Source organism: Emys orbicularis, chromosome 3, assembly GCF_028017835.1.
Source record: "Emys orbicularis isolate rEmyOrb1 chromosome 3, rEmyOrb1.hap1, whole genome shotgun sequence".
Classification (NCBI taxonomy): domain Eukaryota; kingdom Metazoa; phylum Chordata; order Testudines; family Emydidae; genus Emys; species Emys orbicularis.
In genome coordinates, this window is record NC_088685.1 from 190,061,955 (window position 1) to 190,087,905 (window position 25,951).

The 25,951-nt window shown below is 44.4% G+C and overlaps 1 protein-coding gene across 2 annotated transcripts in view; it reads left to right on the plus strand.

Moving 5' to 3' along the window:
• The window catches only part of EML6 (EMAP like 6), a 373,229-nt gene that overhangs the window by 198,123 nt on the left and 149,155 nt on the right, over nt 1-25,951 (plus strand). For both annotated transcript variants that reach the window (XM_065401031.1, XM_065401032.1), the window contains exons 11-15: nt 1,144-1,311; nt 3,967-4,073; nt 9,267-9,385; nt 10,314-10,500; nt 13,901-14,006. In XM_065401031.1, coding sequence (XP_065257103.1) covers nt 1,144-1,311; nt 3,967-4,073; nt 9,267-9,385; nt 10,314-10,500; nt 13,901-14,006 — 687 coding nt within the window. The remainder of the gene's footprint in view (nt 1-1,143; nt 1,312-3,966; nt 4,074-9,266; nt 9,386-10,313; nt 10,501-13,900; nt 14,007-25,951) is intronic.

The window sequence follows — 25,951 nt, forward strand, 5'->3', positions numbered from 1 at the left end:
GAAGAGAGGGGGCGCTGATGTCAGGGTGTCCCCCTGCCCCTGTACCCCATCTCCACAGAGCGGGGGTGGGACATAACAGAGTTCAGGACAGGGCTCAGGATGGAGGGAGCTTGCTGGCAGCTGTTGCTATGTCTGAACAAGCAGGCTTCAGACTGCTGAGTGCCAATCTACTTAAAAGGGCAGCGTACTTAAAGGGGCAGTGTGTGTCTCTCTCTGTCACACATTTGCACTGTTGGCATGCGAAATCCAACTTCAGAAGATTATTTTATCATGGGAAATACTGAACTTACTGAGCTACTGTTCTCATTTTTCTTAGGTAGCTCATCGGTAGTTATTTATTAGATTGGTGGTGACAGGGACCCTCTTCATCCTAGTTTTAAGAATAGTTTCTACTCCATTTTCTGGTCAGGCTTTCAGAATTATACAGAGGGGACTGGAGAATGTCTTATAATTCCATCACTACTTTGTTTTGGTAAAGGACTTCTATTGTTGTTATACTCTGTCTGAAATTTCATCCAGATTAGGAAACGATCAATGATCAAGGTCACCTGACCTTGACCAGCTATATTGAGCTAAAAGTTGTTGACCTTGTGTGTACAGTAAAGGTTGGGGTAGGTAAAATTTGTTAGCTAACCCCAATTTCCTTTCTTAATCTAGACAGACCCTTAGAAGATATGTAAATGGTATCCCCTAAGACCAACTCCAACACTGCCATGTTGCTGCCTACTCGCTCATATTTCTCTTTTGCAGTCTAATCATTTCACCATTTCAACGTTATCATACAGTTGCCTTGAGGAACCAAGAGTTTCAATAGCACTGCTGAACCTCGTGCTTTTTTATAATTGTACCACACTATGCTGTTACTTTGCTGACGATTTGGCTTTTTATTGTATTTTATTTCAGTATGAAATTTAAAAAAATAACCTTCTATCTTTTGGGCCATATAATGAAACAGTTAGGATGGTGGAAGCTTGATTTGAAATGTTGGAAATTTGCAAGAGATTACAAGCCACAAGGCAGATTTTTAATGTATGGTCCCAATTTATATGTACTGTCCTGTCACCTTTTTTTAAAATTAACTATATAATTTGTTCATTCAGTGGCTATTTTCACTTTTAACAATTTTATTTTTATATATTTTAGGAGCTAAATATAGAAAATATGCTGGCCACTCAGCACATGTAACTAATGTACATTGGTCACATGATTTTCAGTGGGTGTTAAGTACAGGAGGTGCTGATCACTCTGTTTTTCAGTGGAGATTTATTCCAGAAAGTGTAACAAATGGAATCATTGAAACAGCATCCCAAGGTAAAAATTACCATTTCTGAAAATTTGTTTATGATATTTACTTTGTTATTTTTATTTCATAAAAATCAAAGAAATATGTAGCACTGACGCAGAAGGTTGTGTTGGATGAAGAGAAAAATATTATTTTTCATATTAATCTCTGGAATGCCACACATCCAGCATGCACAGGGCCTTTTGCTTTCCTGTAGATTAATTAGAGTTGATAGACTAGTGTATGGACCAGGCAAAGTCCACTTAAATAATCCTTTTGCAGGATTCAAAGAATATATCTGGGAAGAAAGCAGGGATATTTTCAACACACATCAAATATAAGAAACTTATAAGAGGGAGAGATGTACTAGATCAGAGTCAGTTTTCAAAATTGGACACCTGAATTGTGTACACAAATCCTAATTGTGCATGAAAAAGGCACTTAGCTGTGTAAATGCCATTTTGTGTGTCTATATGCAAATATGCATACGAATATGTGAGATTTGTGTGTACAATTTAAACGGTCATATTTTAAAATTGCACCTGTAATATACATTGTGCCTGTAATATTCAACAGAAGCATATACATTACATAATGTCAACTGCTAAATATTGGATTTCCCTGCAGGAAATCTTTCACATTGTCTCAGGCCCTGCAGAAATTAACTGATTTTTTCCATGTGATATAACACATTATTTCAAGCAAGTAGAGGGATCACACATCATGCAATATTTCAGGATGACCATATAATTTTTGCATGTCATCACTATAAAAGGTAGTTACAGATAAGCTATAGTCCCAGTTGCGTGAATTGCAGTAATCATTATTAGGGCTGTCAAGCGATTAAAAAAATTAATCACGATTAATTGTGCGATTAAAAAAATGAATAGTGATTAATCGCACTGTTAAACAATTATAGAAGACCATTTATTTAAATATTTTTGGATGTTTTCTACATTTTCAAATATATTGATTTCAATTAGAACACAGAATACAAAGTGTACAATGCTCACTTTATTTTTGATTACAAGTATTTACACTGTAAAAAAACAAAAGAAATAGTATTTTTCAATTCACCTAATACAAGTACTGTAGTGCGATCTCTTTATCATGAAAGTTGAACTTAAAAATGTAGAATTATTTATAAAAAAAACCTGCATTCAAAAATAAAACAATGTAAAATTTTAGAGCCTGCAAGTCCACTCAGTCCTACTTCTTGTTAAGCCAGTCACTCAGACAAACAAGTTTATTTACATTTGCAGGAGATAATGCTGCCCGCTTCTTGTTTACAATGTCACCTGAAAGTGAGAACAGGCATTCGCATGGCACATTTGTAGCTGTCTTCACAAGATACTTACATGCCAGATGCGCTAAAGATTCATATGTCCCTTCATGCTTCAACCACCATTCCAGGGGACATGCGTCCATGCTCATGATGGCTCGATAACAATCCAAAGCAGTGCGGACCGACACAAGTTCATTTTCATTATCTGAGTCAGATGCCACCAGCAGAAGGTTGATTTTCTTTTTTGTTGGTTTGGGTTCTGTAGTTCACGCATCGCAGTGTTGCTCTTTTAAGACTTCTGAAAGTATGCTCCACACCTCGTACCTTTCAGATTTGGTACCTTCTTTGCGTTTTGTGAAATCTGCAGAGAAAGTGTTCTTAAAATGAACAACATATGCTGGGTCATCATCCGAGCCTGCTGTAACATGTAATATATGGCAGAATGCGGGTAAAACAGAGCCGGGGACATACAATTCTCCCCCAAGGAGTTCAGTCACAAATTTAATTAACGCATTATTTTTTAACGAGTGTCATCAGCATGGAAGCATGTCCTCTGGAATGGTGGCCAAAGCATGAAGGGGCATACGAATGTTTAACGTATCTGGCACGTAAGTACCTTGCCATGCCGGCTACAAAAGTGCCATGCAAATGCCTGTTCTCACTTTCTGGTGACACTGTAAATAAGAAGTGGGCAGCATTATCTTCTGTAATTGTAAACATACTTGTTTGTCTTAGCGATTGGCTGAACAAGAAGTAGGACTGGGTGGACTTGTAGGCTCTGAAGCTTTAAATTGTTTTGTTTTTGAGTGCAGTTTTGTAGCAAAAAAAATCTACATTTGTAAGTTGCACTTTCATGACCAAGAAATTGCACTACAGTACTTGTATAAGGTGAATTGAAAAATACTGTTTCTTTTGTTTATAATTTTTACAGTGCAAATATTTGTAAACAAAAATAATATACACTTTGATTTCAATTACAAGATAGAATACAATATATATGAAAATATAGAAAAACATCCAAAATATTTAATATATTTCAATTGGTATTCTATTGTTTAACAGTGCGATTAAAACTGTGATTAAACACGATTAATTTTTTTAATCACGATTAATTTTTTTGAGTTAATCGCGTGAGTTAACTGTGATTAATCGACAGCCCTAATCATTATTCAGGTTTTTACAATAGAGACCTTGGCATTGAAGTGTGAGAATTATCTGTATTTACCTTTGTGATACAAAACCAGAAATGTTCACCAAGTCCATAGAACGTTTGCAAACACTTTAAAGCTTCTGAAGGTTTTGCATTAATTCCTGGTAGTCTAAAAATTTGTGAAAATGTGACATAATATTCTATTCTGACTAGATAATAACTGTTACATGTGGATTAATTTTTATGCAGAGGGTGGTATTGATTCATACAGTGAAGAATCAGATTCTGATTTATCTGATGTGCCAGAGCTAGATTCAGATATTGAGCAGGAAGCTCAAATCAACTATGATCGCCAAGTGAGTAAAAATGAATTTACAGATGTAAACTCAGCTGCCTAATAATCCACTATAACTTTTCAGTAAAGCCAGTTAAAATAAAGTTGCAGCAAATTCATCACTCTACTTTGAGAAAAAATATTTTGGCAATATTTAGGCTGGTTATGCAACCAATATACAAAATAAAAGTACTGTAGTGTGTACTTTAGCTACAGATGAGTATTTGAAAAGAGTTTAAGAAAAAGCCATATACTAGTATGGTAGATATGCCCTTTTATTATCATGCCCACCAGCTTCAATGAGGTTTCACCCAACCTGTATTATAATATATCACACATAAAAACTACTTTAAAAGAACACTATTAAAGTTTCAAAATCAAGAACTCAGAAGTATGGAAATGACAGAATTAAGGATGCTATGCAACCTTAATTCTTTCTCCTTGTGTGTATGCATTATGATAGATTTTAATTATATGTTCACATACTATTTTTTCCACAGACCCAATGCATCATTCAGCTTACAGGATGGACCTGCTCCTGGGATGAATTAGGGTGGTATAATAAAGGAGGCTGTTGTCTGTAGGACCTTGCCTCATTTGCTGCAGAAATTGGAAGGTGTATGTTGAATGAGGTAGGGGATTAGCAGAAGAAAAAGAAAGTTCTGATGGTCAAGGCAGTAAAATGCTGTTGTCCTGGAGAACTGGATTTTATCCCTGACTTTGCCACAGAATTCTATGTGATGCTGAGCAAGTCATTTAAATCAGGCTTTTTAGAAGTAGTCATTAATTGTGTGTTCCTCATTTTCTGGGAGTTTGACTTGATACCCTGGGGTCTGATTTGCAGAAGTACTGAGAACTCACAGCTGCAACTGAAGTCAATGATGAGCTCCGCTTTGAACATAAAAAATGCTAACTAATAATGGTAGTTATTCTGAAAAATCACATCCTTCCTGTCTCACGTTGGTCATCCAAATTAGTGGATACTTTGAACTTACTCTCTGTGCCTCAGCTCCCTATAGTAAAATGGGATAATGCCACCTCCTCATCTCACAGAGGTGTTGTGAACATAAATTAATGAATGTTTGTGAAGCATTCAGATACTATTGAGATGAGCACCATAGAAAGGCAATTAATAATTCTGTGTTCAGAGCTAAGTAAATGAGGCCTAGGGTCACACACTGAATAAAACAAAATATTGGATAGCTGCTTATTAAGTGAGTAATGTCCATCCTGTGCCCTAACTGAGGCAGGGGTCCTGTGGAAAAAATAGTGTATCATCATGTAATTAAAGACTGTATCATAATGTCACTAGGGGGCCAAATTAAGGTTCTACACGTTGGGGAAGCACTGACTCTGAAAAAGATTTGGGGTCAGTGGTGGATATGCAGCTGAACATGACCTCCCAATGTGATGCTGTGGCCAAAAAAGCTAACCCTGGGATGCATAAACAGGGAAATCTCAGGTAGGAGTAGGGAGGTTATTTTACCGTAGTAGTTGGACTGGTGTGACCGCTGCAGGAATACTGAGTCCTTTCTGGTGCCCACAATTCAAGAAGGATGTTGATAAATTGGAGAGGGTTCAGAGAAGAACCACAAATACGATTAAAGGATTAGAAAACATGCCTTATAAGTGATAGATGCAAAGAGCTCAATCTATTTAATTTAACAAAGAGACGGTAAGGGGTGATTTGATCATCAGGGAACAAATATTTAATAATGGGCTGTTCAGTCTAGCAGAGAAAGGTATGACACAATCCAATGGCTGGAAGTTAAAGCTAGACAAATTTAGACTGGAAATAAGATGTAAATTTTTGACAGTGAGAGTAAATAACCATTGGAACAATTTACCAATAGTCATGGTGGTGTCTCCATCACTGACGATTTTTGAATCAGGATTGGACATTTTTCTAACAAATATATTATAGGAATTATTTTGGGTAAGTTCAATGGTCTGTGTAATACAGGAGGTCAGACTAGATGATCACAATGGTCCCTTCCGGCCTTGAAAGCTATGAATCTATGAACATCAATTCTGTCAATTCCTAACTTTTGAGAGCTTGAGTTTACAACCTTAATAATGGCCTTTTAATATAGTTTTTTGTGTGTAATTGTCTAGGTTTTTAAAAAGCAAACTGAAGGAACAGAAATTCCATCATGTGGCATCATATGGGTCACATGGGTCATCAGCAGGATTGGAACCTTTAGATCCACTGCACTGACCTCTGAACTAGTGGAGTAACTGATAGCAACAGTAGGTTACTGTCCTGTATGTCAATCAGCACTAGAGGGTGATTAAACACACACCTTGCCTGTGGGTTTCACAGGTGTTTGCTAACAGCAGAGGAATGGTGAGACTCAGTAATCTTGGGTGCTATTCGAGGCTTTAGAGGGGAGTGTGCTCCAGTGGGCACAAACTCTTCTGCCCATTCCTCTCCAGCTTAACCCGCTCTGTCCTATCCTTTCCAACATGTCTCTGTCCCAGTTGTCTCTTTTCCACTCTTAAGGCTTCTCATCTCAGTCCCATTCTTTTCACCTACCCAGTCTCCTCTTCCGGGCTTAGTCTCCTAGCCCTCTCATACTCCCAGTCTCCTTGCCAAACCCAGTTCCCCACTCCTGGCTCCTTGTCCACTCTGTCTGTCCCATTCCTCCCTGCCCATCCCCCAACACTGGCTCCCTGTCTCCCTCCCTGGGATCCTCATTCAATTTTAGTCCTCCCCTCTTACTCCTCACCCTGCTGTTTGCCCCAGTCTCCTCACTATGTTGCTCCTTGTCCCAGTCTTTTTGCCTGTCCAGACCTAGTTCCCCCATCACCACCCTCCAGCTCCACCTTTAGCTCTAGCTGCTAAAACTGAAAAAGTCTCTATTGAGCATGTGTGAATAGTGATTTTTCAAAGACTTATAGCTTGGCCAAATATTGGCAGATTTTCAGATACATGGTAAAGGGCACATCCCTGAAACAAATGCCACATTTCAAATCCTTGCTCCAAATCATGGTTGGTAAAGATATTTAAAGAAAAGGTTGCCAGAATTACTTTATTATAAGTAAAAGAGTGCATTTTTCACAAGCCTCATTAGTGGAAACAACTGAACAGTTTTGGCTGAGATTAGAGATAGGCTAGAATTTTCAAAAGTGCCTAGTCCCATTTACAGAAGTGACTTATCGTCTTACTTTTCACTTCTGAAAATGGAACTTAGGCTCCTAAATTACTTTGGCACTTTTGAAAATGTTACCTATAATATTTTATGTTTCATTGTTAGTGTAACGGGCTGGCTTGCCCCATGCACTGGAGAGCCTGGGGCTAAACCAAACTGATTACAAAATGAGCCCCACCTGAGGGGAATCAGGCAATTCCCCATATCAAGCAGAAAGTGGCTGCAGTAAAGAGGGAGAGCTGGGCTTAAGTGGTGATAAAGCTCGGCTGGGGAAAGAGATGGCGGAAGAGCCAGAGGAAGAAGGAAAGCTCTCTAGGTAGGGAGGTCTGGGAGAGACCCTGACTAAAGCAGGGAGGAGACAGAGAGACCCAGAGGGGAACTGAAAAGGCTGGATAGGAAGCAGCCCAGACAGAATTACAGCACAGGTAAAGGAGCAGATCTAGTTATTCAGTACAGCTGAGTTACTACAGATAATTCTTTCCTGGGTGTCTGGCTGGTGAGTCTTGCCCACATGCTCAGGGTTTAGCTGATCGCCATATTTGGGGTCGGGAAGGAATTTTCCTCCAGGGCAGATTGGCAGAGGTCCTGGGGGTTTTTCACCTTCTTCTGCAGCATGGGGCACGGGTCACTTGCTGGAAGATTCTCTGCACCTTGAAGTCTTTAAACCACAAGTTGAGGACTTCAATAGCTCAGACATAGGTCAGGGGTTTGTACAGGAGTGGGTGGGTGAGATTTTGTGCAGGAGGTCAGACTAGAAGATCATAATGGTCCCTTCTAACCTTAAAGTCTATGAGTACATGGCCTTAAGTCAAAACCCAGAGGGTGGAACTGGGTTCACCTACAAACCCTTTGCAAGGATTATTGAGCCCAGGATGGGGGGAGGGGGGGGCTACAGAGTATGCCCTGAAGATAGGCAGATGATTAGCCCCAGAGAGGGTGGAAGAATTTTGTTTATGTTAAAGACATTTTGGGACTTTTTGTTTGGACAGTTGTGACTCTGAAAGGGGTGGACTTAAGATGGTGACCCAGCCGAAGGGCCAAGTTACTGGAAGAGAAGCCACCACAGTGCCGGAGCAACCGTTGGCAGGGCAGTGCTAGAGTAGTGAGAGAATTGCTATGCCATGCCTGGCTAGGAGGGGGGCCCTAATAGTGAGTGGACTTATTTACAGGTTGCATCCTTTAAAAGTTTTTGAAGATGGTGTTTGAAACCAGATTAAAAGAGTGTGTGAACAGTACAGTGTATGCTAGTGACAGGCAAAATGTCTAGAGGTTGTGTTTGTATAGGCATCCAAAATTTCAGATGCTTATCTGAACCTCTGTGTCGTAACATTTCCAGATCAGACATTCTTATGAAGTTTTCAGCACCCCTGGGTTGCAATTAGGTCAGAATTAGTGTGGAAATAACTTTTGTTGCAAGAGATTTTGGTACCTCCACTGCCAGCTAAAACCAAGAAATGAAGAGATATACAAAAAAATAATAATAATTTAAAGCTATATTTCAGCCTCATAGTGGATTTAATTGATGTCACAACCTCTAAGTGGCTTCAAACAGCTCTAGCAGTTCCACAATGTGTCAGCATCTCTAACTGATTTATATGTATAATATTTTGTATCTCTGGTATATATATTAAGACTGTAATTCCATCTCAGGATTCTGGTGACATTTGCAAATCACTTAAGTAGTATGCTTATTGTGTATGTCACCAGAATTCTTGATGGAATTATTTCATTATTATGTACAGGTTTGAGTACATGTATTAATTTGGAAAAAGAAATTTAGAGAATTGGTATTAAAAATCCTGTTCACAAAGTAGTATGTGATACATGAAACTTCTTGAATAGCAATGACCTTTTTCTGATCTTCCATTAATATCATATACCACAAGTGGGGATCCTCTTCCTCTCTTTAGGGCAGGGATCATGACTTCTTCTATGTCTTGTACATTGTTGAGCACACCGACATATAACTAATATTTTTCATTATTATTATTTAAGGAATTGGTCAGTGTGTATTTATATTCAATACACTTGAGATGTATAATTAAGTGTAACTTATTCTTTAGGTTTACAAAGAAGATCTACCTCAGCTGAAACAACAAAGTAAAGAGAAAAACCATTCAGTGCCCTTCCTTAAAAGAGAGAGAGCTCCTGGGGACAGCTTAAAACTGCAGTTTGTACATGGGTATTGTAACTACTAAGTAAAGGTTCTTGGACTTCTCTTTTGTAAGCCACAAGTTCCATTGAATAGCACAGTGCTTAAATAAATACTCTTAAACACATCTTGATTAATTTGAGGTAAAGTATTTGATGTAACATTTTCCACTGCTTACCCATAGGTAAATTACTGTGCTTACTAGTATTGTGGTAAAAATGGGAATATCACCTATACATTTCTCTTTCTTTCAATTGTGATTGTTAGGGAGGAGGATATAAAGATGTACCAATGTACATAAGTAATGACCAAGCATTACCTTTTTTTTAAGATCACCTTTTCAACTCACAGTTGATTTTCCCTGGTATTTCCTGGAGCTGTCATTAGGTCCATAGGCTATGGTTGTTGTAATTAGTAGAAATGTGTGATACATTTGCAGCACAAAAGCATGCAAAACTTTCCTGGCCATAATTTTGTATGAACTTGAGCTAATTTATGATGTCTCATCTAGACCATAGGAACTCTGTTTTTTAGAATCATAGAATCATAGACTATCAGGGTTGGACAGGGTCATCTAGTCCAACCTCCTGCTCAAAGCAGAACCAATCATGATTTTCTCATGTTTTTGATGCAAAATCAGGTGAACCCTGACAGTTTTGGATGAGTTTTTGGTTCAGTTAATCCCCAAAATCAAAATGAAACTTGAGAGGTAACTCTTTGAATGCAGAAAAAAATGTATACTTAACTAGTGCAAAGAAAACCATGGAGTTTTACACAGCTCTAGTTGTTAACAATTATGAATGTAATATAAGACATTTAAATGGTTGTAGTCAGCCTGTATATTATCATATTTTGGGTCTAGCTCAGGTAAGTCATTTGCAGTTAGATTGTTTTCCCCCAAAGTACATGGATATTTTTGGTGGCATATTCAACTTCCTTTGCTTTATATTTATTTCAGTTACCGAGGCTACGACTGTCGAAATAATTTGTTCTACACACAAACTGGAGAGGTAGTTTACCATATCGCTGCTGTTGCCATTGTATACAGTAGGCAACAACACACCCAAAGACTATATCTTGGTCATGATGATGACATCCTCAGCCTAACCATCCATCCAATGAAAGACTATGTTGCTACTGGACAGGTGTGTATCTAGGAGTGTTGGTCATGACAAAACAAATTAAGGGATTCTCTATCACAAACTATATTTGAGAAATGCAAAACAGTTTGTGTACCTTTGTCATAAAGAGAGGCATTTTCCTGCTTTGAAAATCACAGATTAAATGTTTTGCCACCCATGTCATTGCCTAACTGCTAGGGAAAGCAGTAGTGGAAACAATGATTGTGACACTGTTACAGTATTCCTAAAAAACAGAAATTAGAGTCTCCTATTGTGGCATTTGGAAAGTTGCTTATTCACTCTGAACCTTTGTTCCTCATCTGTAAAATGTAGAAAATAATACATTTTTCCCTACCTCCCATGAGTCTTCTGATGTTTAGTTAGGTTTTTATTATTTTATTATATTTGCATAATAGTAGCACCTAAAAGTCCCAAGTAGGCACCATACTGACAAAATAAAAGACTGTCCTGACGCAAAAAGCTTTAATTCTTAATGCTAACATACAACAGGATGGCAAGACATATAGACAGGGGCCAGGGAGGATGAGCTAATGATAGTAACAGAATATTTGTGTAAAGATTAGCAATGTTCACAATCTTTAGGTATAATAAGATGAAGAAGAGCAGTAACATTAGATTCCTGATTGTTAGGGCTGCAGATTTGTCATAGCATTTTTAAAACAAAAATCAGGAAGCAGTTATGGCAGATATAGTAAAAGTCATGGGTTACCAAATTTACCTTGACTTCTCCCTGCATTTTGATTTAAAAAAAATATTGTCCTCCTTACCCTGTGGAGGAGACATGGACCATCCACAGCAGCACCTTCAACCTCAGGACTGCAACCCTAATCCTGACTTGGTATGGAAGGGAGGGCTCCCCCAGGAGGGGGAGGATGCTCTGAAAAGTGAGAGCCTGACCACACTCATCCTGCAGCAGCAGGTCCTGTGGGCCTGCGCCTGGCACCCTGCTCTGGGCATTGTGACTTGGCATGTTTGCTCTGGTTTGCCCAGTACCCTCCTCCCCACACACACACACATTATGACAGAGGTTGAGTGGGCCAAACCTGAGTGGCACTGCAACCTGGTGTACTAGGTCATAATGCCCAGAGCAGGGAACTGGGCCCAGCCCTGTAGGGTCAGCGCTGCTGCTGCTGTGAGTGAGTGACTGACAGAAAAAGTCATGGGCAAATGGGAAAATCACACTAAAGGTGACTTTTTTTTCACCCACCATGACAAACCTGTAGCCCTGCTTTTCCCCTATCCATTCTCATCAGGCAGGGATTTGTACTCATCATGGCAGGGGTGAGTGTTGAGGGATTTGAAGGAAGATGAAATAGAACTATATGAATTATAAAAGTGAGTTTTACCTATGCATAAAGAGTGGTGATGGGGGAAAGCTCAAAGGTGTTTAGGGAGAAGCTGACTGGTGGGCAGTAAAGACTGGGAATGTTGGAGAACCAAAAGCAGGGATCATCATCATGATATAAATTACTAGGTCAACTATGTAGTGTGGGACCAAGTCATGAAAAGGCTTATAGATAGAGACAAGAAGCATATGTTGGATGTGCAGATAAGTGAAAGCATTTGGAGAAACTCAAAGAGAAGACCGATGTGCTCAGAACCAGGAAGATAACCCTAGAAGCAGCATTTTGAATGGACTTGAGGGGAACAAAGGTGCAGCAGTTAAGGCCAGGGAGGAGGAAGTTGCTGCAGTTAAGGTGCAAAATAAGGGCCTAGATGAGAATTTGATGGTGTAGAGAGAGAGAGAAAAGGTCAAATTTTAGAAACATTCTTTACCACGAATTTAGACTCAGCCTAGATGTGTGGATTTAAAAGGAGGGCTGAATTAGAGATGATGCCCAGAGGGGAAAAGAGAGAGAGGAGAGGCTTTGGGACAATTTATAAGACCTCTGATTTGGGAATGTTGCATTTAAATTGATGGCTGTACATCCACAAAGAGATGTCAGAAGGACAGGCTGAGATTTAAGTTTGTGCAGATGAAGGCAAGTCTGGAGTGGATATGAAGTCAAAGTTTTGTTTATGGATAAGATCATCCAGAAACAGAGTGCAGAGGAAGAAGAGTGTAAAGGCTGGAGCTTTCTTGAATCCCCAACATTAGTTACAGGGCATATGAGGAGGACCCACCAAACAAAACACTGAAGAAATGATTAAAGAGGTAGGAAGAGAACTAGGGCAGAATAGTCTCAAAAGCTGAGGGAAGGTGAAATTTTAAAAGACCGTGGCCAGCAGCATCAAAGTTAGCCAGTAGGTCAAGGAGGACAAGGATGTAGCCGTGTTATTTGGATGCAAAGTGCTCAATAGACCCTTTGTTAAGTGTGGCTTCTGTGGAGTGTAAAGCTGGAAGTCAGACTGGAGAGGATCTAGGCTGGAATGGGAGGAAAGGAACTTCACACAGTGGTTCTAGAAGGTGCATTCAAGGAATTTGGAAATGAACAAGAGAAGAGAGATTGGGTGATAATTTGAAAGGAAGCTACCACGAGTGAGGCGGTTTTTGTTTGTTTTTTAAGATGCGGGAGACCAAAGCATGCTCATACAGGGAGGGGAAGGAAGAAATAGAGTAGGGGGTGAGGGAGGTCAGGAGACTGGAAGGAGCTGGAGGAGGAGGGAAGCAGGAGAGTATGCAGTGGAAAAGGAGAGATGAGAAGGAGGAGGTTATGCCAGATTGTTTTCAACATTTCCTTTGAAGACTGTGCAGAGATTGGGGGAAGGGACAGAAAGGGGAAGGTTAAGTAAAGATTCAAAGGTGGTAAAAAAAAATACAGCTGGGGTTGTGGGTGTGGGATTGAGTGAAGGTGGAGAAGTAGAGCTGTGTGGCTGAAAGGATGGCAAAACAGAAAAATGAATTAGTGGAAGAATGTGTATGGTTGTGGGATATCCACCATAGGAGAAGGCAAGGAAGAGGGCACTGAGAATGAAAGAGAAGTTCTCAATGTTGATGGATAGGAAATCACAGAAGGATGGGGTTTTGGGGCAAGGCTGAGGGGGCAGGTAGGTGGTAGTAAGGGAGATGTGGTGACCAGGAATGTGGAAGTCAGAGATGGAGAAATTGGAGAGAGAGCAGTTCTTGGTGAAGATAAGATCTAATGAGTGCAAAGGTTAATGCTTCTAAAGTGTTCTGAAGATGCAAAATTGCTAAATATTGTTATTGTTATAGTAGTTTATGAACAGCTATTAAGATTAGCATTCTAATTTAGATTGCAGCAAAGAGTCCTGTGGCACCTTATAGACTAACAGACATATTGGAGCATGAACTTTCGTGGGTGAATACCCACTTCGTCGGATGCATATTCACCCATGAAAGCTCATGCTCCCATATGTCTGTTAGTCTATAAGGTGCTACAGGACTCTTTGCTGCTTTTACAGATCCAGACTAACATGGCTACCCCTCTGATACTTAATTTAGGTTGGAAGAGATGCTGCTATCCATGTGTGGGACACACAGACACTAAAATGTTTATCATTGCTGAAAGGCCAGCACCAAAGAGGAGTATGTGCACTGGATTTTTCAGGTAAGCAACAACCCACGCACATCAGAATAAATTATTAAATTAGTCATTTAGTCTAAAAATAAATTTTCTCTTTTAGATAAAAGGACATTTTTATAATTAAGATCAATTTCACATAGGTTGTTTGATAAGAGCAGGATTGTGTATGGAAATCAAATACACAGACTTTTTTTTTTTTTGCCCTGAAAATAGATTATTATTCTTCAAGTGCTGCTCTCTATGTGGATTCTAAATGTGGGTTCACATGCGCACCATGCACCGGAGCCAGAACTGTTCATAATAGTTTCCGTTGACTCACATGTGCGTCGTGCATTGATCACATGACACTCTGAGGCTTTAAGAGGCTGTGTGGGTCGACGCCACTCCAGAGTCGGAACCCTCTGTTCCTCTGTGCTCTTACCCAGCTAAGAGTACTGCATTTGCCTTTCGTTGTACATAGTTTTTTCTAGTTAGATAGTTGTCCATTTGTTCGTAGGAGTTAGTTAGGTTCTCCCTTGAGCTTTTTTCCCCTATCGGGGACTTCTCCTCCTCCCCTGCCCGGGGACTAGTCTATGCCCCACCGGCCGGGGACAGCGGGTTTGTATAATATTTGGTGGTGCCCAGAATGGGTCCAAATCCTGCCCTCCCCCCACACCTGCCTAAGGCTCTGGGAGGGAGTTTGGGTGCAGGAGAGGGTTTGGGGTGCAGGCTCTGGGAGGAAGTTTGAGTGCGGGAGGGGTGCGGTCTCTGGGATGGAGTTTGGGTGCTGGGTGCAGGCTCTGGGCTGGGGCAAGGGGTTGGGGTGCAGGAGGGGGTATGGAGTGCAGGCTCTGGGAGAGAGTTTGGGTGCAGGCTCTGGTAGTGAATTTGGGTGCTGGGTGCTGGCTCCTGGCTGGGTCAAGGGGTTGGGGTGCAGGAGGGGGTGCGGGAGGGAGCTTGGGGTGCTTAAAAATAAAACAATTTTAAAAATAAACAATGTATATTACACATCAAAGTTATAAAAAAGTGCATTCTACCAAGCCTATTTATAAGCCAGAGCAGCAGAGATGAAGTGTGTGTGTGTGTGGGGGGGGAGGGGATGTCCCCTCTAGAGTTATGTCTCAGTTTAAGGGCCTGACTGAAATTGTAAGTCACAACAATCACACATTATCCTCAGTTCCATCCTCATACTAACAGCAGGAACTCCAGTGACTTCCAGAGGATGAATGAGGTTTGCAGGATATGAGATTAAGTTGGGAGTAAAGAAAGGAGTTTCCTTATTCTTAATCTTGATGCAGCATAGAAATATACACAACACTGTGCCCAACAGCTTAGACGAGATCCTGCCCCAAGGAATTTCAGTATACCATTAAGTACAACTTGTAGTGGAAACTGAAGCAGTTAAAAAAAGAATGCCTACCCACACCCTCAGGCTATCATGGATTGAATGAAAAGTAAATGGGTTTCAAGGAGGTCACAGCAGGCAGGCAGACACCACCCACCGTGACTCCCATTCCCACTCCTGTTCAGATGGGGGGGGGGGGAAGGAGGCACATGGGGGAGCTGATCTCAGTCACACTCATTTATCTCTGATGCACCCGCCTGCCTGACTCTGGGGAGGCAGGAACCCCCCCCCCCCCCCCGGACCACCTGAGTGAAGCTTCTGAGCCAGGGGAGCAGGGAGGACAGGACCGTCAGCTGCTGATGGGCGGGGGGGGGGGGGCACAATTTAAAGGTTCCCCTCCAACAGCTCCAGTGTCGTCATACCCCCCCCTCCCCAGGCAGCCCAGCCCTCCCCCTTGCCCTCAGTTCCCCTATGGGAAAGAAGCTGTTCCTTCCTTCCTCCCCTACCTAACCTCTCCCTGCAGAGCTGAAGCAGCAGACCTTCCTCTCTACTGCTCCCAATCTCCCAGCTATTTGGTGCACGTGCTGTTTGTTTACTTCTCCCGTTGGGGTCCCAGGCTGCCTCCAGCAAGCGGGGGAAGAAGGGAGAGAGTTCAGCAGGCAAACCCTGGCAGAAACTGGGGAGGAGGGGTAATGTGACCCAGTGAATGCCCCCGCCCTCCATGTGTCACCTCTCTGCAGGGATGGGATGGGATGGAATGGATAGGATGGGAGCAGGCAGGCTGCAGCAGCACCCCTGGTTAGCGTGGGAGCTAAATGTGCGGAGCTAAATGTGCACTCCAGTCCTGCCGGCAGTGCCCAGGGAAAGAGCAAGCCCTTTCCTGGACAAGTATGGCTCTTACTGGGGACGGGGAAGAAAAGGGGGGTGGACCCGGATCTGTTCTACACTAACACACAACCAGATAGCAGGGCTGCTCCAAGCATCCAGTCAGCCGGAACACAGAGACAAGCTGCACACACACTCCTCCTTCAACACCCGCATCAACCGCAGCCGCCCATCCCAGACATCAGGTCGGGACCCAGCACAGCCTGCCCCACCCACTCCCCATGATTTCTACAGGGGGCCCTCTGTCCTGGGAGAGTGGGGAGCCCACCCTCCGCCCACCCCGGACACCCACCCCTGCTGCTGCTCCCACCAGAGGAGTTACCTGAGAGTGAGTGCCTCAAGCTGCAGCTTGGATGTGTGTTTTTTTCTCTCCCTCCCTGACCCTGGCTGGGCTGGCAGTAGTGCTTCCCCTCCTTAAGCCCAGCTGGCTGGCCACAGGTAAGGCCTGGTCCACACTAACCCCCCACTTCGAACTAAGATACGCAACTTCAGCTACGTTAATAACATAGCTGAAGTTGAAGTACCTTAGTTCGAACTTACCGCGAGTCCAGACGCGGCAGGCAGGCTCCCCCGTCGACTCCGCGTACTCCTCTCACGAAGCAGGAGTACCAGTGTCGACAGCGAGCACTTCCGGGATCGATCCCAGAAGATCGATTGCTTACCGCCGGACCCGGAGGTAAGTATAGACGTACCCTAAGGTAACGTGGGACCAGGGCCGGCTCTGGCTTTCTGGCTGCCCCAAGCAAAAAAAAAAAAAAAAACCCGCGGTGGCCAGAACAACAAAGCCGGAGCCAGCGTGCAGGGGGACTCCCTGCCTTGCAGATGTGCCCCGGCTAGCGGGGGGAGGGAGCGGGGGGAGAGAGAGAAGGGGGGGGCCAGGGCTTCAGCGGGGCCCTCCCACCGTGCCCTCTGCCGGGAGGGCTCTGCACCGCTCTGGTCAGCTGGGAGGGAAGGACGCGGGCTGCCCTGCCGGGCTTGCTGCAGGGCGCTCCCGTCCTCCACGCCGCTGCCCCCTACAGGGTGGCCGGAGAGGAACAACAACAACAACAAAAAAGCGGCCGTGCCGCCCTAGGATTGGGCGGAATGCCGCCTCCTACAAGCTGCCGCCCCAAGCACCTATCATATCAAATGCGCCCCCATCAGCACATCGCCCTGGACAACTGCCCTTATTGCCCTGGTCAAAGGCTGGCCCTGGCAGCTGCCTCAGCCTGCCCCCCGGTGCCGCTCCCTTGTAGCCGTCAGCAGCCAGCAAGGGAGCACAGCGTGGAGCTGCAGGGGGTAGCCACCCGCTACCTAGGGCAGGCAGGGACGCTTAGGGGAGGAGACGCTTGATGGAGGAGGTGTGCTGGGGTGGCAGGCAGGGCTGGGGGATAGACCCGCCCTTGAACATTGGTGGAGCCAGGCCCCGGGGCCCTGAATTTGCTGGAGCCCGGGCACGATGGGCCCATACAACTCACCGCTCCTGGCACCAGCGGCACCGCCGCACCCACCAAAGCCCCACCGCGTGCACAAGAAGCATGGACACAAGGGCAGCTGCCCGATTGGGACCACCTCAAAATGCAGTATTGCCTCCCCAAGCAATGATAGGTCGGGCAAGAAGTCGTGCATTACTGCAGAAGGTTCGGCTCCTGCTCTAGCTCCAAAGAGAGCGCTCACGGACCACCACTCCAAACACCACCGACTCAGTCTTCCATTCCAGACCCGGGCCCCCTACTTCATTCCCGGCACTGTCAACTCCACTGGGACTCTTGGGCAATGAACCTCTTGTGATCCACCCTTCTCCACTCTTCCTCATTGACCGTCCTCCCGGATCATGCCTAACACTGTCGGTTCCGCTGGTACCAATGGCTCCTCCTCTTCCGGACCCTTCAGAATCCAACGGGTCTTCTGACCCAGACATGGCCCTTTCCCTGGCCCGCTCCTGCAGCCTGGAAACAATACACCAGTCCTACCCTCCAGGATATGATCCTGCAGTCAACCCATGGTTCCGTTACCTTCAGGCACCGCCAATGCATGGAGATCCCGACTCCTAGCCTTACTGGCTCTCGTGGGACCCCTACCACCATTTCAGTATGCATTGCCCGTACAGCCTGTCTCCTGTCCATACTGCCACCTTCCAGGAGGAACCCCTGGGTGCTCCCACTCCGTCAGCACTGCTGGCCTCAGCCGCACCATCGGAACCAGCAGTCCCTACAGGCACTTTGTCGTCACTGGACGATGCTCTTATTCCACCTTCCCTCTCACCACCGGATGACCATGCACAATTGATGGCTGCTGCACTCAATCTCCCAGTAGAGGATGTTCAAGACTCCCAGGACCAATTCCTGGACATCCTTCAACCTCCCAGACTCTCGTACCACCGTACTAATACATGGCATCATCTTACAGACAGTCCAAGCTTTATGGCACATGCCAGTGTCCTGCACCCCCACACCAAATCAGGTGGAATGCCAATACTTTGTCCCCTCTAAGGGCACTGACTTCCTTTTTACCCACCCACCACCTAACTCTCTGGTTGTCCACGCTGCCACCGAATGCACCCGTCAGCAACACTTCAAGTCTACTCCAGACTGCACTACTATAAAACTGAACTTGCGAGGCTGCAAAGTTTATTCCTCTGTGGGGTTACAGTTCCACATTGCCAGTTACCAGGCTATTCTTGCTAAATATGACTCCCTGTCCTACTCTACACTGGTGGACTTTCAAGACTTCCGTTCACCGGACAAAGAGCAAGATTTCCAATGCCTGCTAGACAAGGGCAAACTGGTAGCCAGTTACTCTTTGGGCCACTGTTGATGCCATGGACACTGCATCTCGCTCCTTGGTATCCGACATAGTACTCCACCATGACTCTTGGCTCCAGTCTAGCAGCTTCCCCAAAGAGGTGCAGACAACCCTCGAGGACCTCCTCTTCAACAATCACAAATTATTCAGTGATAAAACGGACGAGTCCCTTCACTCCCTTAAATACTCCCAAGCTACCCTCTATTTCCTGGGCATCTATACTCCAGCCCCCACCTGTTGACAACAACGCTTGTCCTTCCGTCCTCACCCCTGGGCCACTTACCAGCCATACCAATGACCACTTGACCAACCTTGCCACCACCCTCACTCCCAATGGCCTTGACTTTTTTTTCCGCTGCCTCTCCACCTCTCACCGGCCATCTAAGCAACCTTTTTGACTCTTCCCTCAAGATCTGCGAACCCTCCTTAGTCTTTCCAGCCACACTGCAAGTCATTTTCAGGGGTCATCTTGCCCTCTTTGCCTGCAACTGGGGCAGGATCACCGCCGATCGATGGGTGCTGGACATGATCCACCAGGGCTTTCATTATCAAATTCCTTTCCTTCCCTCCTTGCCACCTGCCTGGTGGCCATCCTCCAGACCCTTCCAAAGATGGTCTCCACGAAGATGCCACCACCCTCCTCCGAAAGGGTGCCATAGAACCTGTCCCATAATGCTACCATGGCCATAGCTTCTATTCCCCCTATTTCCTCATTCCAAAGAAAGGAGGTGGTCTTCGCCCCATCCTGGACCTCTGCTCCCTAAACAAGTTTATTCGCAAGTTTCATTTTAGTAAGGTCATCTTCCCTCTCATTATCCCCTCCTTCCTCAGGGAGGTTGGTTCACGGCTCTTGGTATGAAAGATGCATAGTTTCACATAGACACCCACCCCACTCCTCGCTAATTCCTCCATTTCACAATGGGCAGTGCCCATTATCAATTCCGCATCCTCCCCTTCGGAATCGCTTCTGCCCCCGTGTCTTCACAAAGGTCTTCGCAGTCGTGGCAGCCCACATGTGCTGACTGGGCCATTCCCTTTTTCCTTACCTGGACAACTGGCTTCTTGTGGTGCCCTCTTGGTCCCATCTCCTTGCCACTATATGGACTCTCCGCACCCTCCTCAGCAGCTTCAGTATCTGCATCAACGCGGACAAGTCGATCCTCGTCTCTACCCGCATGCTCACTTTCATAGGGGCACGCCTGGACTCTGTCTCGGCCCGCACTTTTCTTCCAAAGGACTGCTTTGCCACCCTTACTTCCCTTATTATGACACTCTGGCGCCGTCTGCAGACACACATCTGTCAGTGCTTCCCTCCTGAGCCATATGGTGGCCTGCACTGCTGTTACACTGTATGCGCACCTTCATATACATTGCCTTCATCTCTGGCTCCGTACTGTCTATAACCCACAGTTGGAATGACTAAACAAACCACTAATCCTCCCTCCTCCTGTTTTGACTTCCCACTCTTGGTGGCGCAACCCATCCACAGTTCTAGTGGGCATCCCGTTTACATTTCTGACGCCCACCACCACTCTCACCATGGACGTTTCGCTGGTAGGCTGGGGCACCCATCTAGACGACTGCATGGCACAGGGCCTTTGGTCAGAGATGCAGAGAAGCACATCAACGTCCTGGAGCTATGGGCAGTTGCCTTGCCTGTCAATCCTTTCTGTCCTTCCTCCACTCCTACAATGTCCAAATACTGTCAAACAACATGATGGATGTCATATACATCAAAAAACAGGGCGGTGCCAGGTCTCCTTCTCTCTGTCCGGAAGTTGTCCATCTTTGGTGTCTCCAACACAAGATCATCCTACATGCAGTGCACCTCCCAGGCACCAGAAACACTCTGGCAGATAGACTCATCCACTCCTTCCATGCCAACTACGAGTGGGAACTCCACAACCCCCCTTCTCCAGTCCATCTTTTGTCGGTGGAGCACGTCGCATTGGGACTTCTTTGCGATGTCCACAAACCACAAACTTCCCCTCTTCTACTCCTGAGGGAGCCTGGGCCCGGGCTCAGAGGGTGATGTCCTTTTCATTTCCTGGACTTCAGATCTCCTCTACACTTTCCAACCCATCCCCCTTCTCCCCCAGGTCCTACGCAAAGTGTGCAGGGACTGCACAATGGTTATCCTTGTGGCTCATAGAATCATAGAATATCAGGGTTGGAATCATAGAATCTCCTGGAGCATGTAAGCGAGATGGAAGTGTAATTTGCATGCTGATGCAATTCCTTAATTGTGGTTAGAGATGCCCAAATACAGGAGTGAGTCTGAGGCAGAGGGCAGTACAAAGCATGGTTGTCTGTTGCTGCTATAACCTCCTTCTGAGATGGGCTTGTACAGTCTGGGTTGCCTCACTTTTTGAGAGGCAAGATTCAAGAGTGGGAGAAACACAGTGTCTCAGTATTGCAAACCCCCACATGTTCAAAAATCATGAGATAGGCTTAAAAATTCCCCAAAAATCATCAGATAGGCTTAAAAATCATAACATTTTAAAAGAAAACTACTGACTACTGGTTTACCTTTAAGGTACTCTCAGGTCACATTTTCAAACTTTTCTCTGCAACCATGAGGGCTAGAAATTTCATTCTTTTTTTTTTTTTTAATGAAAGCTCAGATCCTCAAGTATTTGCATATCTTTGGGAGATAGGGCTTTAAGAAAACCATCAAATATTGTGAGCCTAGTGATAAAATTGCAAGATTTAGCTACACTGGTGTCCATAAACAGGAAGGTGACAGGAGTGGAAGAAAAGGTCCATTCAGGAGTATTGGACTAGGAGGAAGAGGTGGTAGGTTGATAACAAAAGATTGTCCAAGGGCCCTGAAGTTTTAGTGGATCCAGTTTTCCTTTTAGCCTTCATTCTCAACAGTATCTTGTCAATGCAGGATGCAGAGCTACTAGCAGTTTGATATTCAGACATCGGTTTAATTGCTCCTTGTGAACTGTTGTGATTATCTGATTTAAACATCTCTGAACTTCAAAAGAGTTTGGATCTGAATCTAAATTTTGTGGCTGCTCTGTTTCTAAAATAGGTACTTGTTTGAGTGATGGTCCCTATGCTTATTCCACTGGAGGTGCACATGCCTGAAACTGGAAGATTTTTTTCACTAGCAGTGTCCATTGATCTATGCCTGCCCCCTTCTCCTCATGTTCTGAACCAAGGTTATAAGGGGCAATGCAGACCAACCATCTCTTCAGTTCCATACATGTATGCTATCCTGGAGGACCTTACTATCTGTGCAGGCCAGGAATTGCCAATACTATCTAATCCAGTCCTAACCAGGGAGGTCCCCACACCATCTGTTCAACACTCACCTGTACCAAAGACTAGCTGAGGTATAATAAGACCACCAGTACAGATGGCACCACCCATCAATACAAAGACCTCACATACCTCCCAGCAAATCTGGAATCAACAGGAGAGCATCACCAGCCTTTTCAAAGTGATTCAGAATAGAAGTAAAAGTTTAATGAAAGAGAGAGGTTTACAGTGAGTTGAAGTATAAGGGATAAAATCAGAAATGGTTACAGGTAAATAAAAGTGAAAAATGCTTTCTAGTAACCAAAACTTAACCAAACTACAGCCTTGGTTCAAGATGAGTTTCTTACCACACTTCCTTCCAGCAAGATTGCTGTCCACCCCCTTGGTCAGATTTCCCACAAAATACAAAGTGCTTGGTTCCTTTGTAGTCATAGGTGAAGGATAACTTGGGCTTCTTTGCCCCTCTCTTTTATAGAAATGTTTCCTTCTCAAAGTTCAGTGCCCCTGCTGTGAGGAAAGAGCCATTAAGTCTGATGGGGAAGGTTCCCTGCTGGTTTCTTCCCTGCTGGTGCTTTCTACAATGCAAATCGATCTGTCCATGCAGTCTCCGATATGCCAGTGAATGGCCACTTGTCTGTGATTTCACAAAAGCATTGGTTTTTCCTTTGTATAGGGAAAAAACCTGTTCACCCACTCCCCAGACCTGTCTGGTTCAAACCCATTTTAGTAACATCATACAGAGAGAATGTATACTTTCACATATAAAATTAACACGTGCATTTTACAATGACATTAATAACCAGTGTGGTGTTAGCTTTCATATGATACCTCAGAAGGCATATTTTGGACAACTATTATTGCAGTACTGTGTAGGGTGTGAATACAGGATTGCGTAGGGTCACATCATATAGACATCCACTCTGCCTACAGAAGGTTCCTGCAGTTCACTGTTGGCCCACACCATTACCAATATGGAGTGCTCCCCTTTGGCTTCACAAAAGTATTATCATAGTGGCAGCACACTTGCATCATCTGGGCACATCTGGTTGTGGACAGTCTACACACCAGCAAGGACAGTCCGGACAAACTGGTCTTGCTCCCCCACAGAGTTCTGGCTTCACTTATCTGGTGGGAAAACAGGGAGGCAGTGTGTGAGGGGATTTCCTTTGCACCTCTGCCACCCACAAAAAGATTGATCAGATGCCTCCCTCCTAGGCAGGGGAGCCTATCTCATCAAACAAATAGCACAGGGTACTTGGACCCAACAACAGGGTACCTGGACCCTCATGGACTGTAGACAGTCCATGAGGCCTACAGTCTACAGTCCATGAGGCCTGCAAACAGTTCCTGCTGTTTATTTGAACTCTGCATGTACAAGTCATGTCTGAGAAGATGACAGCTTATTTTATCCATGAACAGGGAGGAGCAAGCTCCACCCCTCTTTTCATAGAAGCTGTCAATCTCTGGAACTAGTGCATTCACCACCAAATCATCCTCTCGGCAGTGCACCTTCTGGGAGTGCAGAATGCTCTGGCGAACAGCCTCAGTCTACATTTCTCCAGAGACCACAAGTGGGAACTACACAATTTGGTAGTACAGAGCATTTTCAGCAGTGGAGATTCCCATTGTGAGATTTCTTAGTGATAAAGAAATACCTGATCTACTGCTCCAGAGCAGTTCAGGGCCTCTACTCCAGAGGAGATGCATTTCTAGTGCAATAGTCAGAACCACAATGCTCGCATTTCGGCCCATCCCTCTTTTACCTCAAGTTCAGAGGAAAATTAAACAAGAAAAAGCATCAATGATTCTAGTTGCTTCTCAGTAGCTGAGGCAGTTCTAGTTTACAAGCATTCTCCAGATGGCTTTGTGTACATGCATCCACATTCAGCTCTTCTCAGGCCGTTGACCCAGGACAAGGGCAAGAGCCTCTCCACTCCAACCCAGCATTTCTCTGTCTAACAGCTTGGTATTCGGATGGGTGATGAACCTAGAGCAATCATGCTCAGCAGCAGTACAATCCATGGTGGAAGTACAATCCATCCTTAACAATAGCAGAAAAGACTCCACAAGAAAATGCTATACAGCAAAATGGAAAAGGTTTTTCTACCTGGTGCCAGTGTTATCAGATACCCCCCAGAGGTTGCTGAGATCCCTACTATTCTGTACTACCTCCTCTTTCTAAAAACATCTAGACTATCAGCTCTTTGCAAGTGCACTTGGCAGCTATTAGCACCTTTCACCCTCTGGTTGACAGACATTCACTCTTCACCTATCCTACCACAGTATGGTTTCTGAAGGAACTAGTCAGAACTCTTCCTCCAGTGCTGAAGACTACCCTGATATGGGACCTCAGTCTAGTCCTTTCAGAATTAACGGATTGTCCATTCGACCCGTTGGCCTCGTGCCCCTTTGTCATCTATCTATGAAGGTTGCCTTTCTGGTTCCGATCACCTCAGCCAGAAGAAAGCATGGATGAGCTAGGGGCCTTTATCAGGGATCTTCCTTCTATGTTCTTCCATGAGAATAAGGTTTTCTTGTGGTTACATCCTAAATTTATTGCTAAAGTAATCTCAGAATTCTATCTGAACCAGGTCATCCACTTTCCTATCTTCTATCGAAAGCCCCATGCCACTAGAGAAGACAGGAGGCTCTGCTCAGCGGATGTCTGTCAAATCTTGGCATTCTACCTGCAAAGGACGAAACCCTTCAGGAAATATCCTAAACTGCTTGTCTCCTTTGCTTCCCCTCTCATACTTTCAGCTATCTCTGCACAGAGACTTTCCAAATGAATATCAGGCTGCATCCTGCTTTGCTATGTGTTGACATTGATCCCTGCCGTACAGGGTGTGAGAGCCCACTTGACCAGAGCTCAGGCTGGGCTGGTAGCTTCATTTAGTGATGCCCCTCTTCTGGAGAGCTATAAAGTGGCAATTTGAAGCTCTGTGCTTACATTTGTGGGACATTGCACCCTGGTACAAGGTTCTATGGCAGATGTATGCCTTTGCAGAGCACTCCTGCTATCTGGTACAGTGGGGTTCCTCACACCCTCCTCCTCAATGAATACTACTTGTGAGTCACCTCATGTGGAATACACATAGGGACCATCATTTGACAAAGTCTGGTTACTTCCCTGGTACAGTAACTGGAGTTCTTTGATATGTATGGTCCCTAATGTGTATTCCATTACCTACCCTCCTTCTCCCTTGCTTCTGATCCTTATTCTAAGGTTATTCACAATAGAGAAGGAACTGGAGAGGTCCACGTTACCTCCTATGCCCTCAGTTTGGAACATGAGGAGGAGAAAAGCTGAGGTACAGACCAATGGATGCTGCTAATGAAAAATCTTCTGATCTCGGAGGCACATGGAATGCATGTACATCTCAAGTGGAATATACATAGGAACTATACATCTCAAAGAACTCCAGTTACTGTACAAGGTAAGTAGCCAGACTTTCCACCAAAATTCTGGATTCAAATGCCCAACAAGGTTCGGAAAAATTTAGAACTGGATCCCATTTTTCAGCTTGGGCCCATCTCTAGATGTGCTGTATCATGTCAACACATAAGATTGACTTTGTGATGCTACTATATGTTAACCACCAATGTATTGGAAAATTGTAAACACTTGTTCATGCACTGGTTGGAATTTTTAAACATTAATAACGTGTCTGTTTTTAAAAGTATGGAGGGTTTAATACATAATAAT